The sequence below is a fragment of the Engraulis encrasicolus genome, chromosome 10 (genome assembly GCF_034702125.1).
Source record: "Engraulis encrasicolus isolate BLACKSEA-1 chromosome 10, IST_EnEncr_1.0, whole genome shotgun sequence".
Taxonomy (NCBI): Eukaryota; Metazoa; Chordata; class Actinopteri; order Clupeiformes; family Engraulidae; genus Engraulis; species Engraulis encrasicolus.
Genome location: NC_085866.1, coordinates 24,448,422 through 24,462,533, shown reverse-complemented (window position 1 = coordinate 24,462,533; position 14,112 = coordinate 24,448,422). Strand labels below are relative to the sequence as shown.

General features: G+C 43.0%; 2 protein-coding genes across 2 annotated transcripts in view; one reads left to right on the top strand and one right to left on the bottom strand.

The window, feature by feature from the left end:
- Positions 1 to 807: 807 nt before the first annotated feature.
- On the top strand, positions 808 to 6,757 carry icmt (isoprenylcysteine carboxyl methyltransferase). The gene is made up of 5 exons (XM_063208424.1): positions 808 to 1,026; positions 1,399 to 1,487; positions 1,674 to 1,843; positions 2,704 to 2,921; positions 4,328 to 6,757. The coding sequence occupies exons 1-5, from the start codon at positions 808 to 810 to the stop codon at positions 4,508 to 4,510; spliced, it is 879 nt and encodes a 292-aa protein (XP_063064494.1). The 3' UTR covers positions 4,511 to 6,757.
- The window catches only part of rnf207b (ring finger protein 207b), a 35,124-nt gene continuing 26,618 nt past the window's right edge, over positions 5,607 to 14,112 (bottom strand). The window contains exons 14-18 of the mRNA XM_063209437.1: positions 12,223 to 12,408; positions 12,007 to 12,058; positions 10,651 to 10,768; positions 9,893 to 10,052; positions 5,607 to 8,829 (exon numbers count right to left, since the gene is read on the bottom strand). Of these exons, the coding sequence (XP_063065507.1) occupies positions 8,656 to 8,829; positions 9,893 to 10,052; positions 10,651 to 10,768; positions 12,007 to 12,058; positions 12,223 to 12,408 (690 nt within the window). The 3' untranslated portion in view covers positions 5,607 to 8,655. The remainder of the gene's footprint in view (positions 8,830 to 9,892; positions 10,053 to 10,650; positions 10,769 to 12,006; positions 12,059 to 12,222; positions 12,409 to 14,112) is intronic.

Here is a 14,112-nt window from a genome sequence, read left to right as displayed (position 1 = left end):
CTTTTTTATTGTTGTTAATGCTGTTTGATCAGTGCTCCAGTTGGGGGGGCATTTTGTGGCATTTTATCGATGGATTTGGAAATCACTACGAACCCTCTGATGTTTTTACACTTTTACACTATGACTATTAGTCATAATGGTTGTTGAATTTACCCTCATTATAATAGTTGTGTACTGTAGCCAAATTGTTGTATTGTGAATGACATGTGAATGATTTTCTTAATAAACGTAACATTTTCTACAACAGCTCTCTAGTGAATATTCTTGCAAATAAAAAAAGATATTTTATGCTGCCACAGGCTATAGGCTGCTGTAGCAGGACTAATGTTGTGCCTGTCTATTTCCAGTCCATTGCAAAAAATGCCAATTCGTGTAAGCTACATTTCTAGACAGGCCTACATCTCTATTCAGAAATACAACTCATTTAGGCTACTACTGATTACTTAGGCCTATAGGCATAGGCCCCTACCCACTGGCATAGTTAGTGTATGGGCCTAGGCCTAGAGGGCAATGGCATACACAAAGTTTATGCCGAATATAGTTTTTATATAATATTTCATAAATTATATTATATAATATATTCTAAAAATATGTAATGTGTCTTTTTTTACGTCCACCGTCCCGTCAGATTGCAGGACGCCTAGCTCTATCTACAAATGACACATATTTTTTTCCTTCTCAAACTTATTACAACAGCTACGGCGACCTCTGGTGTCTAGTTGTGGGAAGTGCAAAGCGATGGAAGGGAGGGAGGAGATCACGGTCAAAAAACGCGAGACTTGACCGAGAGAGACATCAGTTTCCAACATGGCAGGCAATAAGTTGGTGTTAGAGGGGAAGACTAGTATTATTAGCTTTTTCTGTGGACTCGGCGTTCTTTTGATCCCCTTTCTTACAACAGTAGCACCTCATATAGACTGGGTTCTCGAGTATTTAACGGGATCTAATGGTAAAATAGCCTCGGTTGTGTACCTCACAGTAATCAACGGCTTCCTTCTACTGATATACAAGGGACCTCTATACAAGGTAAGAGATGGCTTGCTAGCGGGCTAGTCAGTTACGTACACTTTTCACAATACCTAAAGAAAGTAAGTCTCTAAAATAATACTACCTATGACATGGCGTTCTGTTAGTTAATTGTTTTGGTTTGCCGTCGTGAAACCAGTAAGACGCGCTGTCTATTCCACTGTTGTCATAAGCCTATTACCTTGGCTAAGTTGGCAGCATAAGTAGATTTAGCTGGACAGCTGTCATCCACCTCTGCGTGGTGATCACTTGGATAACATCCTAACTGAGTGGTCTAGCTCTAGAACAAACTGTTGGGTTTGAGACTAAAGTTGTCCCTCACCTGTCCCCTCGCGTGCTGTTGGTAACTCAGCTCTTGTCCCCTTTCCTCAGGTCGCCGTGCGTGCATGCTTTCTTGGATTTGCCTTCGGATGCGGTATCATAATAAGTTGTGCAGACACAACATGGACACACTTTGGATGGTAAGAACACGTCCCTCCCTCACCGTGAAACTCGCTGTCCCTCGCAAGACTGTGTGTCTAGTCGAGCTGCATTTATTGATCATTGGGGAGGTGCCCTCCAACGTTCATTCAAGCCAGTGTATGATGAGTCGTTAAAATTTCACTAAGAGACAATTCCACTGAATTACACTGATTTCCTCTCTCTAGGTACATGTGTTCACTCGCCTTCTTCCACTACTCGGAGTATCTGGTGACGGCGATCATCAACCCACGCAGTCTCACACTGGATTCCTTCCTCCTCAACCACAGTTTCGAATACACGATTGCTGCTGCGTCATCGTGGATTGAATTCATAGTAGAGAAGCTGCTATTTCCAGGTCTGCATTCGTTACCCAATTTCAACTTCAGTTTTTCAATTTCAGATCACTTAACCATCTTATCGCTCAACCCCCTGTGTGATGTATAGCAGAGAGTGTATTGTAGGCCTATAGATGCCAGAGACTACCACAGACATGATTTCATCTATAGGCCTACAATCTATGGTGGATAAGTTCCTATACCCAGTCGTACAGCAACCACTGTCAAATTTAATTGTCATGCTGATTTGCATTAGCCATACATGGGAATTAATTGTGCTTTGGACGGTAAGGCCAAGCTAGGTTCACACACAGCTTTCTGGCCAAACTAGCCCCCCAATAACCTCCACCATCATCACCGCTTTCAAGTTTTCAGAATGTCAAAACATTCAGCTTAGTATTGAATGCTGAATTAAGCCTTTTTTTAAGCCTTGAGCTACACCATAATTTCCCCTTGGGGATCAATAAAGTAACTCTACTCTACTCTAAGCTACGACTATAAATACTGAATGCTGAACATTGTGTGTTGAAAACATTCAGCTGACCATATAATACTCCCCATAATAATAATAATAATAATAATAATGATAATAAATAAATCTCCTTGATAATAATATGTAAATCTCCTTGATGGTAATAACAGGGTTTCCCCCAGCACTTTATTGCTAAGGCGGCCACCTTGACGAGACACACCTACCACCTTGACTAAGTCCCCTGAAAAGATAGAAATTTCATGTTGTGAATGTAATTCATAAAGTTGCTTTAGAAATGGACTTGTGATTCTGATGCGGAGTAACGCACCACCACCTGAAACGGTGGGAAACACTGAATAAATAAGACATCTCCTTTATAATAATAATAAATGCATCTCCTTGACTCAGATGGGAAACAGATGACATGGCTCAGTGTGCTGGGGCTGGGGATGGTGATATGCGGTGAGTTCCTGAGGAAGATGGCCATGTTCACGGCCGGCTCCAACTTCAACCACATCGTGCAGAACGAGAAGTCGCAGAGCCACATCCTGGTCACCGGCGGCGTCTACGCCTTCTTCAGGCACCCCTCCTACGTGGGCTGGTTCTACTGGAGCATCGGCACACAGGTAGATTCGTGAAAGTTGAATGTCCTCCTCACACTTGCTCCCGTTTTGCTTTAAAAAAAGAAAGTTTACCAAGTGAACGTTTTCGAGCTACAACTTTATTTTCATAGTTGTCTGACCCTTTTGTCAAGGCCGGATTAATGCACAGGCTAGATATGGCTGCAGCCTAGGGGTCCCCCACTGCCAGGGGGCCCCAAGTTGGCCAAAGGGGGGAAAATCAATATAATTGGAGCAATGTAACAAGATGATGCAGTATTGATAGCGTAGTCTGCCATATCAGGTAGAGTTTTAAATCTTATTAATACTGCTCTTGTATTGGAAGTATGATGCCGTCTCATCCAGGGGCACGTGTACCACTAGGGGTATGCAAGCACACTGCAGGTGTAACTGTGGTGATCTATTTTGCTTGAACTCGCCACCTTCCAGTCAACGCTCCAGTTCGGGCATGGGAAGCACAATACAATACTGCTGAGCTTAAGGTCCAGACAGTGCTACGGATACTATATGAGGCTTCTGGAGGGAGGTGTTACTAATGTTCTATGTTGAACTGTGCTAGTTGGCATCGGTTACATTCACCCCCCTAATCCTCACTCCCATCTGGGTCACGGCACCAGTGGAACTGGGGTGATGCTGCGCTAGTTTGCCACTCAGGGCTTGAACCCCCACCTACCATTCAACGCTCCGGTTCGGGCATGGGAGACACTTTGCTAGTCAGCATCCGCTACATAAGGGTATGGAAGCAAACTGCAGGGGGTTCCAGGAAAAATGTAATGATGACAAATGAATGGAATGTAGCCACACTAGGATGGAGTAAGAGATATATAGCAGGAGTTAGGGGGTACTTATAATATGACAAAAAGGCGTAAGGGGTAGGCAAGACAAAAAAGGTTGGGAAACACTGAGCTACAAGAATAGAAGATATTTGGCACAAATAAAAAAAAAAAGAATAGCAATACTGGAGCATCAGCAGGCACACAGACAGTCATGGGTAAGCGGTTAGGGCATCAGACTTGTAGCCCAAAGGTTGCCGGTTCGACTCACGACCCGCCAGGTTGGTGGGGGGAGTAATTAACCAGTGCTCTGCCCCATCCTCCTCCATGACTGAGGTACCCAGAGCATGGTACCATCCCACCGCACTGCTCCCTTGGAGTGCCATTGAGGGCTTCCCCCTTCCACGGGTGAAGCATAAATGCAATTTCGTAGTGTGCAGTGTTCACTTGTGTGCTGTGGTGTGTTGTCTCACAATGACAATGGGAGTTGGAGTTTCCCAATGGGCTTTCACGGCTGTCATATGGCAGACATGTGTGCAACTGTGATTTGTGTTGGTTAAAAGCATTTCCATTTGATGCAAGATAAATTGTGTTACGTATGTTGTCAAAAAAACTGACGTGCCTCCGTACTCTCCGCAGGTGATGCTGTGCAACCCTATTTGCATCCTGGGCTACACGCTGGCCAGCTGGCGCTTCTTCCGCGAGCGCATCGAGGAGGAGGAGATCTCCCTCATCCACTTCTTCGGCGACGACTACATCGAGTACAAGCGCAGGGTGCCCTCTGGCCTTCCCTTCATCAGGGGGATCAGGATGGCCCCCTAAACCACACACACACACACAAAAACGTGGAACGGACTACCTCCACTACACTGAACTGGACTGGATTGGATTGGGTAGGATAGGTGTTGTGGGAGGGCCTGCAAGAGGAGATCCTGGGATACGAAATGCACATTGTGTGAAAGGTGGGGGAAGCTAGAGCTAGAAACCCTCACCTGAACTTGACAGGCACCGTGAGATTAGAGCAGGCTAGCTGTGGCTGTGGCTGTGGCCCGGAGTGTGATGCTCTGGATATGCCCCGGGGGTTCCTGTCTCACCTCCCCCCCCTCTCTCTCTCTAGTCTGATGGACCGGGGACCTGGGTCACAGCATTAAGGGCAACCAGGACAACAAGCTGCATTGTCTTGGGGACACTGGTCTGCTCTGAGCATGGCTGAGGAGTTGATGTATCCACCAATCGACTCCAAACACCACCACCACCACCACCACCATCCACTGACCTCTCGTCTCGTGCACACCAAACATGCACGGCACACATGGCCACCTGGACTCAACCACACAGACACCTTCCAAAACAAAAAGTGTCTCGTTTTTCTTTTTTTGGTAATCACACTCATAAAATTGTAATGTACACGTCATCTCTTTCTGTCACTCTCACACTTTCTCTCTCTGTCTCTCTCTCACGCACACTCATTCCTCACTCTGTATGTATACATTTCATCTTTCAAAAAAAAAAGTCACCTTCAATGTCTGTTGCATCAGCCCACCCAGTGTATAACTAGGGTGTTAAATGTAAAGTTGTTTTGTTTTTTGCTGTAATGTTTTAAGATTCTCCAGATCATGTAGCCCCTCTGATGGTTGTTCCAAAAGATTAGAGATGGGGAGCAATGTTTGTTTCATCAAGCATAAATGTTACTGATTCAGGAATACGTCTTGAAGAATCAGGGCCACTGATCACGTATCTGGTGTCATGTTTGCTTACGCATCATTTCCAGCAATGGACCCTAAATTAGAGTCTGGGCATCTGACAATAGAAACCAGTGTATTGTCTTTTAGCCAGCGACAGATTGTGTTCCTGTTTTATTTAGTTTTGTATTTAAAAAAGGAGTTTTATATGGACCTTGACCCAGATTTTGGCAGTGTTTTTCCATTCAGATGTGTTAGCTGAAGTTCATATTCAAAGCCATGTCCTGTTTTACTACTGTTTCGTTAGCAAGTTTTTATCTGACTTTGTGGAGTGATGATGGTTATTTAAAATGTTTCCAATATTTGTGGCGAATGCGAGAAGCAATCTGTGTGCTTGGTTGTTGTGGTGGCCCGTGCTGGTCACGCTTGATTTTATGATTATGATGATGGACATAAATAATGCTGTTAGCTGTGGAACATCTGAGGAATTGTGTTGCGGATTTAAATTATTCAGAGGATTTTCTACATGAAGCATTGAGTAGTGATTGTGATCCTTTCAGTGTGGCATTTGAAATTAAAGAAAACTTATTTGAGTCAAGGGCCAGTTGTAGCAGACCTTTGTAGCTTGTCTGCAAGAGTGACCTGGTCTTGGAATAAACCAAAATATACGTGCTTTCCAGAGGTTGATGCTTTATTCAGGGAATTCTTCTGAGGTTTTTTTAAATTCTATATATTTTTTGTTTGTTTATTTCATCTTCATTCCCACTCATTCATCTTCGTCACCCCCCACTCCTTGTGTTCAACCATCTCAAAGTCTTGAAACCAACAGCAGCACTGATTCCAGTAGCACAGTGGACCTGACCTGAGAATGAAGGCTGATGCGCAGCTGCCTCAGCACTCCTCAACTTGCTTGGGTTTAAGGGAAGAGATTCATCGGGTATTGATTTGTTTTGCCTGACGTGGCTTGGCTGGGCTGGGCTGGGCTTGGCAGGGCAAGGCCAAACCGGAAATGCACTGACTGGATTTGGTGTTTGATGTGCACACAGATTATGTGTGGAGTAATGGAAACTGACTGCTCAGCACACTTAAACGAATTAAGAGCACTAAGTATACACAATGGTCCTGGGTTATTGTGAACATGAGCACATGTGGTAGGTATCTATCTGTGATATTGCTGACGGGATGCAGATTTTTTTTTTTTTAGATGATGGTTGACTTGCACTATAATACAAACGCAGACCTATTAGGGAATTTTACTGTGGAGGAAAAAAAAGAGTTTACTTCCTAGGTGATTACTGTGCATTTACTCACGTTTTCAAAATTGAAATAAAAAAAGAAGAAAAATGGAAACATTTCAAATGTGTGAAATAAAGTTCATGTTTAATCAGTTTGAAGTGAATGATGTAATTTTTTGACAAAACATTTCATAATGTATGTCTATTTCATGCTTTGGAAGAAGGTGATATGACAAAAAATGATGTATTTTCCCATCATTTCCTATAATTACATTTCTTCCTGATACTTTCAAGTTTAAAAGCAGCTGGATTGAAATATGGTACATAGATGAAATACAACCTTTATTTCTACTCCTGTCACCATGGTCATACTCCCGTCAACGTGTCTATACATTGTCACAAAACTAACATCACGACATTAACTTGACTTTATTTGAAACTGATTTTATTTGCACAGACTAGACTGGCATCTACTTATGCTATTGGAATCTGCCCTGAAAAACTCAGTTAAATATACTGAAGGTTGACCATCACTTGGGCTGCATCATGATCGTTGGTGTCCTAGGGTTCAGCTGTAAGTAGCGTAACTGGAGATCATTTTGGATTATGAAAGGGCATTTCCTTCCTCATCCCTGCGGTAGGGGGAGGACAACGGGGTCAGTTGTCCCGGGCCCAGGGAGAGAGGGGCCCCAAAATTGGCTTTTCATTAAATTGCACGTCTTGGATTGGGAGCCCTTTTAGAGTTTTTTATCCTGAGGGACCGGCACAAGCTGTCAGTGGCCCTGACTGTAGCATGCGTTTCCAATGCAGTGAAGTGGGATAAAGTCCCGTCTTCTTAATGGGTGTGACTTTACCATTGAACCCCATTGATTCTCCTCGTCTCCTAAAGGGGTGTGGCTGCCATAGTATGGCAGCTTAGAATATTCCGTCATGCTAATACTGGAAGAAACTCCTTATGAACAGTCTCCTCCTCATCTATCAATCGTCTCTGGTTTCCCCACTGTCAAGCTAGCCTGGTTTTACCAGACCACACTAATTACTTAGTAATTCATTTTTGGACTGGATCCTCAATGCCCTGGAGTGCTTGGGTAGGATGAGTGAGATCAGCTCTGGTTTGAAACCTGCTGTGATCAATTGCTGACAGTTGATGTTCATGACGTACTGTATGTTATGTGTCCACGTGCGTTCGCCTATTGGTGGGCCGCCTGGAGGACGACTAAACCGTCCCCAAGTAATTCAAAATGAATGGTCTGGCCTACCTGTCAAGCAGCACCGAGCAGCTTTTGGGGGGCTTTCCCATTTCCAATACCCCCATCCAGGGGTGAAATGCGTATGAGCAACACAAACACCTAACCTCACATTGTCCCAGGGACTATAACTACTATCCTGTACCTAAATAACTGTACGGTGCTCTGGATAAAAGCGAATTGAAAGTGTCAGAAAATTGGAATCAGTCAGGACTCCAGATTGAATGAAGTCCAGCTCTGTTGCCAAGTCAATTGACTCATTTGGATAACATGACCTGGATGAATGGGAATCTTCACAGGCATGGCCCTGTGGTGTTGGGAAAGGAGGTCACTTGTGCTTTAGCCTTATTGGTGCTCACAGTGCAGGACTGTAGACAGGAGGATTAGGAAACAAGTTGGTCCCCTTCAGAGAGACTGGGCCAAGGATGACTGGAGCACAAAGGATACATTTTTTCAGTTATTTTATTAATGGTGCAAGCATGACTAACATGTCGATTCAGCGCTTCTTCTTTAGTCTCCAACCACAATAATAACTGAAAAACATCCTGTGTGCTCCAGACAGTCATCGTTGGCCCAGTCTCTGTGAAATGGCCCTGTGATGTCTTTTGCTGAGAATTGGTGTGTGTGCTAAATGGGAAAAAAAGCTTCCAGGTTAAAAGATCCAATTAAAGCAAAATCATGCACTCTCAAGCTTGTTCTCATTACGGCACTTATTACTACTACACCATGTCCTCTGCAAACGCGCCTGTCTTAGGCTGAAACGTGTCTACCCTGCTGTGATGTGCTTTAATGTGTGGGTGCTGCTAAATGGGTGGCTCCTTGCGGCATGTTACTAGTTCTGTGGGGCTCTTCTGCCTGCTAGCTCTGTGGTGGTCCTTGGTCTTGGGTCCAGCCTCGTCCGGCAGCGACGGGTTCTCCACAACCTTCTCATGACCCTCGCCCTCGGCGCTAGACGTGTCATTCTTGCTGTCCACACAATAACACACACATTATATCAATACATTCTTCTGTTATGCATAGTCTTCTGTTATGCATTGTCTTGTACAAATAGCTATAGGCTCTTTTCCACTGCCGATTTTCTGGCAGGCCTACAGCTCGACGCAGCATGACTCGGGCGCCACTTTTTGCTTTACGATTGAGCTGTGTCGTTCCGAATCAAAAAGCAAAAAGTAGGTGCCGAGTTGTGCTGTGTCAAGCTGTAGGCCTACCAGAAAACTGGCAATGGAAAAGAGCCTTTAGTTATTAAGCGTAGGTAGTTAGTACCACCCGGTTTTCCAGTAAATGCATTTCTTCTGGGGAAAACACAATTTGTTAACATTGCTGTGTGGTTATTATTACCATACATGAATTGTCTTGTCCTAATCTGACACTTTGTTAATGTCATAGCAATGTTGTTATGATGTAGTTGCATAGACCCGTTGACAAGCCCATCTTCGTAATGGGCTACTCCAGTGTTTCTCAACAGATGCTCTACAATACCCCATTGGGGAGCCCAAGGGGGGCGTTTAGATAGAAGGATACAGTTGAGAGGGGACAGTGCTTAGTTGCCATTGGGGGGCATTAGTCCATTTTATCTTTTAATACTAAGGGGGCGTTGGCAGGCATATGATGAGGTCAAGTGTGCGTTGAGAGGCTTATGATGAGGTCAAGCGGGCGTTAATTCAAAAAAGGTTGAAAATGACTAGGCTACACAATACCACCTGCTGCCCTGCATTGATCATGCTGAAAACCCACTATGATACCCGATATCCAGGTTAAAAAAGGTTAAAAAATGACAAATATTCCAGGTCTCAAGTTAAAAATAAACATTCCTTTAACATTATCAAATTGAGGTAGAACTTGTAACATTTAAACACCCACTGAAACAATCAAGTAATGTCTAACAATCAAGTAATAAAAAAATAAAGTGTCTTGGTGCTTTTAAAAAAACCTGAATGACATAAAATAATAAATATTGCGTATCGGCCAAAACCACACGTGTATCGGCCGATACCGATACACTTAAAAAATGCAAATATCGGCCCGATACCGATATATATATCGGTCTATCCTTACTTTGTTAGCAGAGCTGCTATGCACAGTTACAGGTATTACCATAAATGAATGAAGCACTTGCCTTGAGTCAGTAGTGCTGCTGTCATCATAGATTTTGACCATTGTCTCCGTCCGGTCATCCTTACACACCTTGGGGTCTTTTCGCCTGATTCACAGAGAAATTAGTTTATTATATACATGCCAAGGCATGAAGTCAATGCAAATAAATGTGTATTTGAACAGTCAAATATGACATAAGTCTTCGGAAAAGCTCTAACTTAAGTTTTTAAAGAAATATTTATAAAATAAATAAAAACATTTGAAACTAGAATCACTCAGAGAGTGCAAACCTCTGCCAAGGCCATGGGGTCACTGACGCCATAATATCTACATGCTGGAACCATTGACAGTAGATATAAGTGGAACCCTATGCCTATAATGTAACTTACAATTTAAAAAAATCCTGGATCCGGATCACTATCAAAATTTAATCACTCGTTCCTTTTGCCATTTCCAACAACAACACAAAATTTCATCAAAATCCGTTCATAACTTTTTGAGTTATCCTGCTGCTGCCGGACAAACTAACCACTGTGACAGAAAAAATAACCTCCTTAGCGAAGGTTACTATCAGCAATGACACTGAGCAGTAACTGGGCTCAATGCCCATGTGATTGCTGAACATATTGAGATAGGAAACGATTCTACATGGTGATGCTTTAAACCGCCAGTGTAAATTGTGCGTAGGGCCAGTATTATTGCACCTGGGTTGGATGCGCTCCTTAACCTTGGCGATGGAGTGGATGTAGGGTCCGATCTGCCTGGCGATGGTGGTGAGGTAGGAGTTCTCCTGTTTCAGCTGCAGCAGGTCATGGAGCTGAGCTGCAGACACACAGGGTACATTCCATTATCAGAACTCCCATCCTCGACCTGTGTTTGTGGCCTAGTGCTTCACTGACGCCCCGGTATTATTAATCACTTATTGTAACCAGTCTATCACTGTTACCTGTCCTGTCTTGCACTTTATGTCAGTCTGTAAAATGTCAGTCATCTTGTGTATGTCTATGCCTTCGCATGGTATAGAGAGAAAACTTAATTTCATTTTCCTTGTATGACTTGTGCATATGAAGAAAGTGACAAGAAAAGCTGACTTGACTTGACTTGTTTCCATAGAGAAAACAAGAACGTTTCCCTGCTGTAAGCCCAGCCACAACAATCATCAACATTATCATCTCGAGGCCACTAGCACAAGGGAGGACAAGAGTCAGGACACAGTCAGGACAAGAACACACACAAACAGACACACAGACACAACCCCATGAAACCATAGACACCATGTGGTCAGTCAGTGGTGTGCACAGACATTTTGGGGGCAGGTTCTGGGGGGAGGGGGGGGATGCTATATGTCATATCGGAGGGTTATTGACACGTGTGTTGATTATGTCCAAATGGACCACACAGTACATTCTGACATTTTTTTGTCCAATGGGACAAAGGGACAGGTGCTTCAGCACCACCTCATCCCTATCTGTGCACACATCCATACATACGTGGTCAGTTACTACACAAGGATGCAGGCACAAAGTATGTGGCAGCAACGTTCCAATATCACAACTCCCATCCTCGACCTGTGCTTGTAACCTTGTACTTCACTAACGCCCGGCTTCCATGGAGAAAACAACAACGTTTCTCCGCTGTCAGCCTATCCACAACAACCTTTGGGGGATATTTTCTCATTCAATATCCCAAATGAAAAGGAGAAAATGACCTTTGAATTACGCTTTTGTGGGATATTGAATTAAACCTCTGTCGTCAATGACATCTTGGTACATCATCTCAAGGCCACAAGCACAAAGGAAGACGAGAGTCAGGATAATGGAAAGAACACACAAACAGACACACAGACAAGCACAACCCCATGAAACCAGAGACACCATGTGGTCAGTTACTGGCACAAGGGTGCCGGCACAAGTAAGTGGCAACAGGCTAATACATCTTAGTCTTGACTCTATGTAATATACACTGTACTATTGCTGGAGGCACAGCCAGTCAGCTATACACGTATAGCAATATCGTCTTTCATACAGTATATGCCTAGACATCTGTTTTGGTCTTCTTACCCTCATAGATTTCTTGTTCATTTGCTACCCTCTGAAAAGTCTCCTCCCAAACCTACAAGAAAGGTATATCCATTTAAAAGAAAAAAACTTAATATGGTCAAATATATTTATTTAACATGTAAGAAGTTAACATGTAACATGTTGCATCATACAAATAAATATGTGGCACATAACCATCCATGTTGTACAGGTCTATGTGTCACAATTGTCCTCTACCTCTTCAAACATGGCCCTCATCTTCTCCACAGAGGAGTATTCGGTGGAGATCTCGCTGTCCACTTTTACGGACTTGTCCAGGATGTCGTTCATGGTGTGGGACTTGATGAGGGAGTGGTGCTTGGTCAGGTCCCTGTGGACCTCCTGCACCTGGTCTTTCAGCATCTGGATCTCACTCTGGAGGGTCTACATGACATGACATGACATGACATGACATGACATTAGCAGACGCTTTTATCCAAAAGTATTCTAAGTAATATGCCATCTTTATAAGTCGCTTTGGATAAGTGACAGGGTCACCGCTCTTCTCTTAAAAAGGTGTAGGACAGTGGTCTCCAATTGTTCTTCTCCAAGGGCCAAATTACTGTATGTAGTGCAAGTGAGGCTGCGGGCCAAACCAACTCCCCAACTCAATGAGAAACAAGTAAAAAAAAACCTGCACACTTTAGTTCTGTGCAAAATGTCTTCTGTAAAGCTACAGTATATCACGAAAATGAATACACCCCTCACAGTTTTGCAGATTTTTGAGTATATCTTTTCATAGGAAAGCATTACAGAAATTTCACTTTGACACAATGATTAGTGACCTTTTAACAACATATTTAACTGCTTAGATTTCTTGTTCACTCAGAAAAAAACTAAATACAGCCATTAATGTTTGAACATGTACTCACAAAAGTGAGTACACCCCAGATTAAAATCCGGTAGAGAAGGGGCTGTGTTGGCTCGAATCGTCTCGAATTGAAACGAAATGAAAAGGGATGAAAAGGGAGGTCATCAGTGTGCGTTTCAACCTTTCTTTGCATTGAACTTTTACATTTTGAGTCAGCATCTGGCTTAAATAGATTGGTGTGAGATTTGAATGCAATCCTATGGAGAATATCAGGATCTGCTTCAGTAGTCACAGTGCATGATGACATGCATGTTTCTTTTAGGTGTATTTCAGATTGCCAATGTTGACAGCATTCATGCATCCCCAAAACATGTCAGTCCCACTACCATGCTTGGCTATGGAGAGGATACACCTTTTTTGTAAAACTCACTTGTTTACCACCACACATGCTTGACACCATCTAAAGCAAATTTGTTTATCTTGGTCTCAAGAGAGATGGACAGACCAAGGATATGGATCACTGGAACCATGTCGTGTGATATGAAGAGACCAAGATAAACAAATATACTTTAGATGGTGTCAAGCATGTGTGGTGGTAAACAAGTGAGTTTTACAAAAAAGGTGTATCCTCTCCATAGCCAAGCATGGTAGTGGGACTGACATGGTTTGGGGATGCATGAATGCTGTCAACATTGGCAATCTGAAATACACCTAAAAGAAACATGCATGTCAACATGCACTGTGACTACTGAAGCAGATCTTGATATTCTCCATAGGATTGCATTCAAATCTCACACCAATCTATTTAAGCCAGATGCAGACTCAAAATGTAAAAGTTCAATGCAAAGAAAGGTTGAAACGCACACTGATGACCTCCCTTTTCATCCCTTTTCATTTCGTTTCAATTCGAGACGATTCAAGCCAACACAGCCCCTTCTCTACCGGATTTTAATCTGGGGTGTACTCACTTTTGTGAGTACATGTTCAAACATTAATGGCTGTATTTAGCTTTTTTCTGAGTGAACAAGAAATTTAAGCGGTTAAATATGTTGTTAAAAGGTCACTAATCATTGTGTCAAAGTGAAATTTCTGTAATGCTTTCCTATGAAAAGATATACTCAAAAATCTGCAAAACTGTGAGGGGTGTATTCACTTTCGTGATATACTGTATTGTACACAGACCTGAAGGGTGCAGATTTTTTCCTTTTGCATGGAGCATGGAGCATGGAGCTCCTATTATATCAAAGCTGCACAATACATATGAATGTGGAAAGCGA

Coding starts and splice junctions, on each gene's coding strand:
- icmt (XM_063208424.1), top strand. CDS start 808: ATGGCAGGCAATAAGTTGGTGTTAGAGGGGAAGACTAGTATTATTAGC. Junction 1,027..1,398: donor ACAAGGGACCTCTATACAAG/GTAAGAGATGGC, acceptor CCCTTTCCTCAG/GTCGCCGTGCGTGCATGCTT. Junction 1,488..1,673: donor ACATGGACACACTTTGGATG/GTAAGAACACGT, acceptor TCCTCTCTCTAG/GTACATGTGTTCACTCGCCT.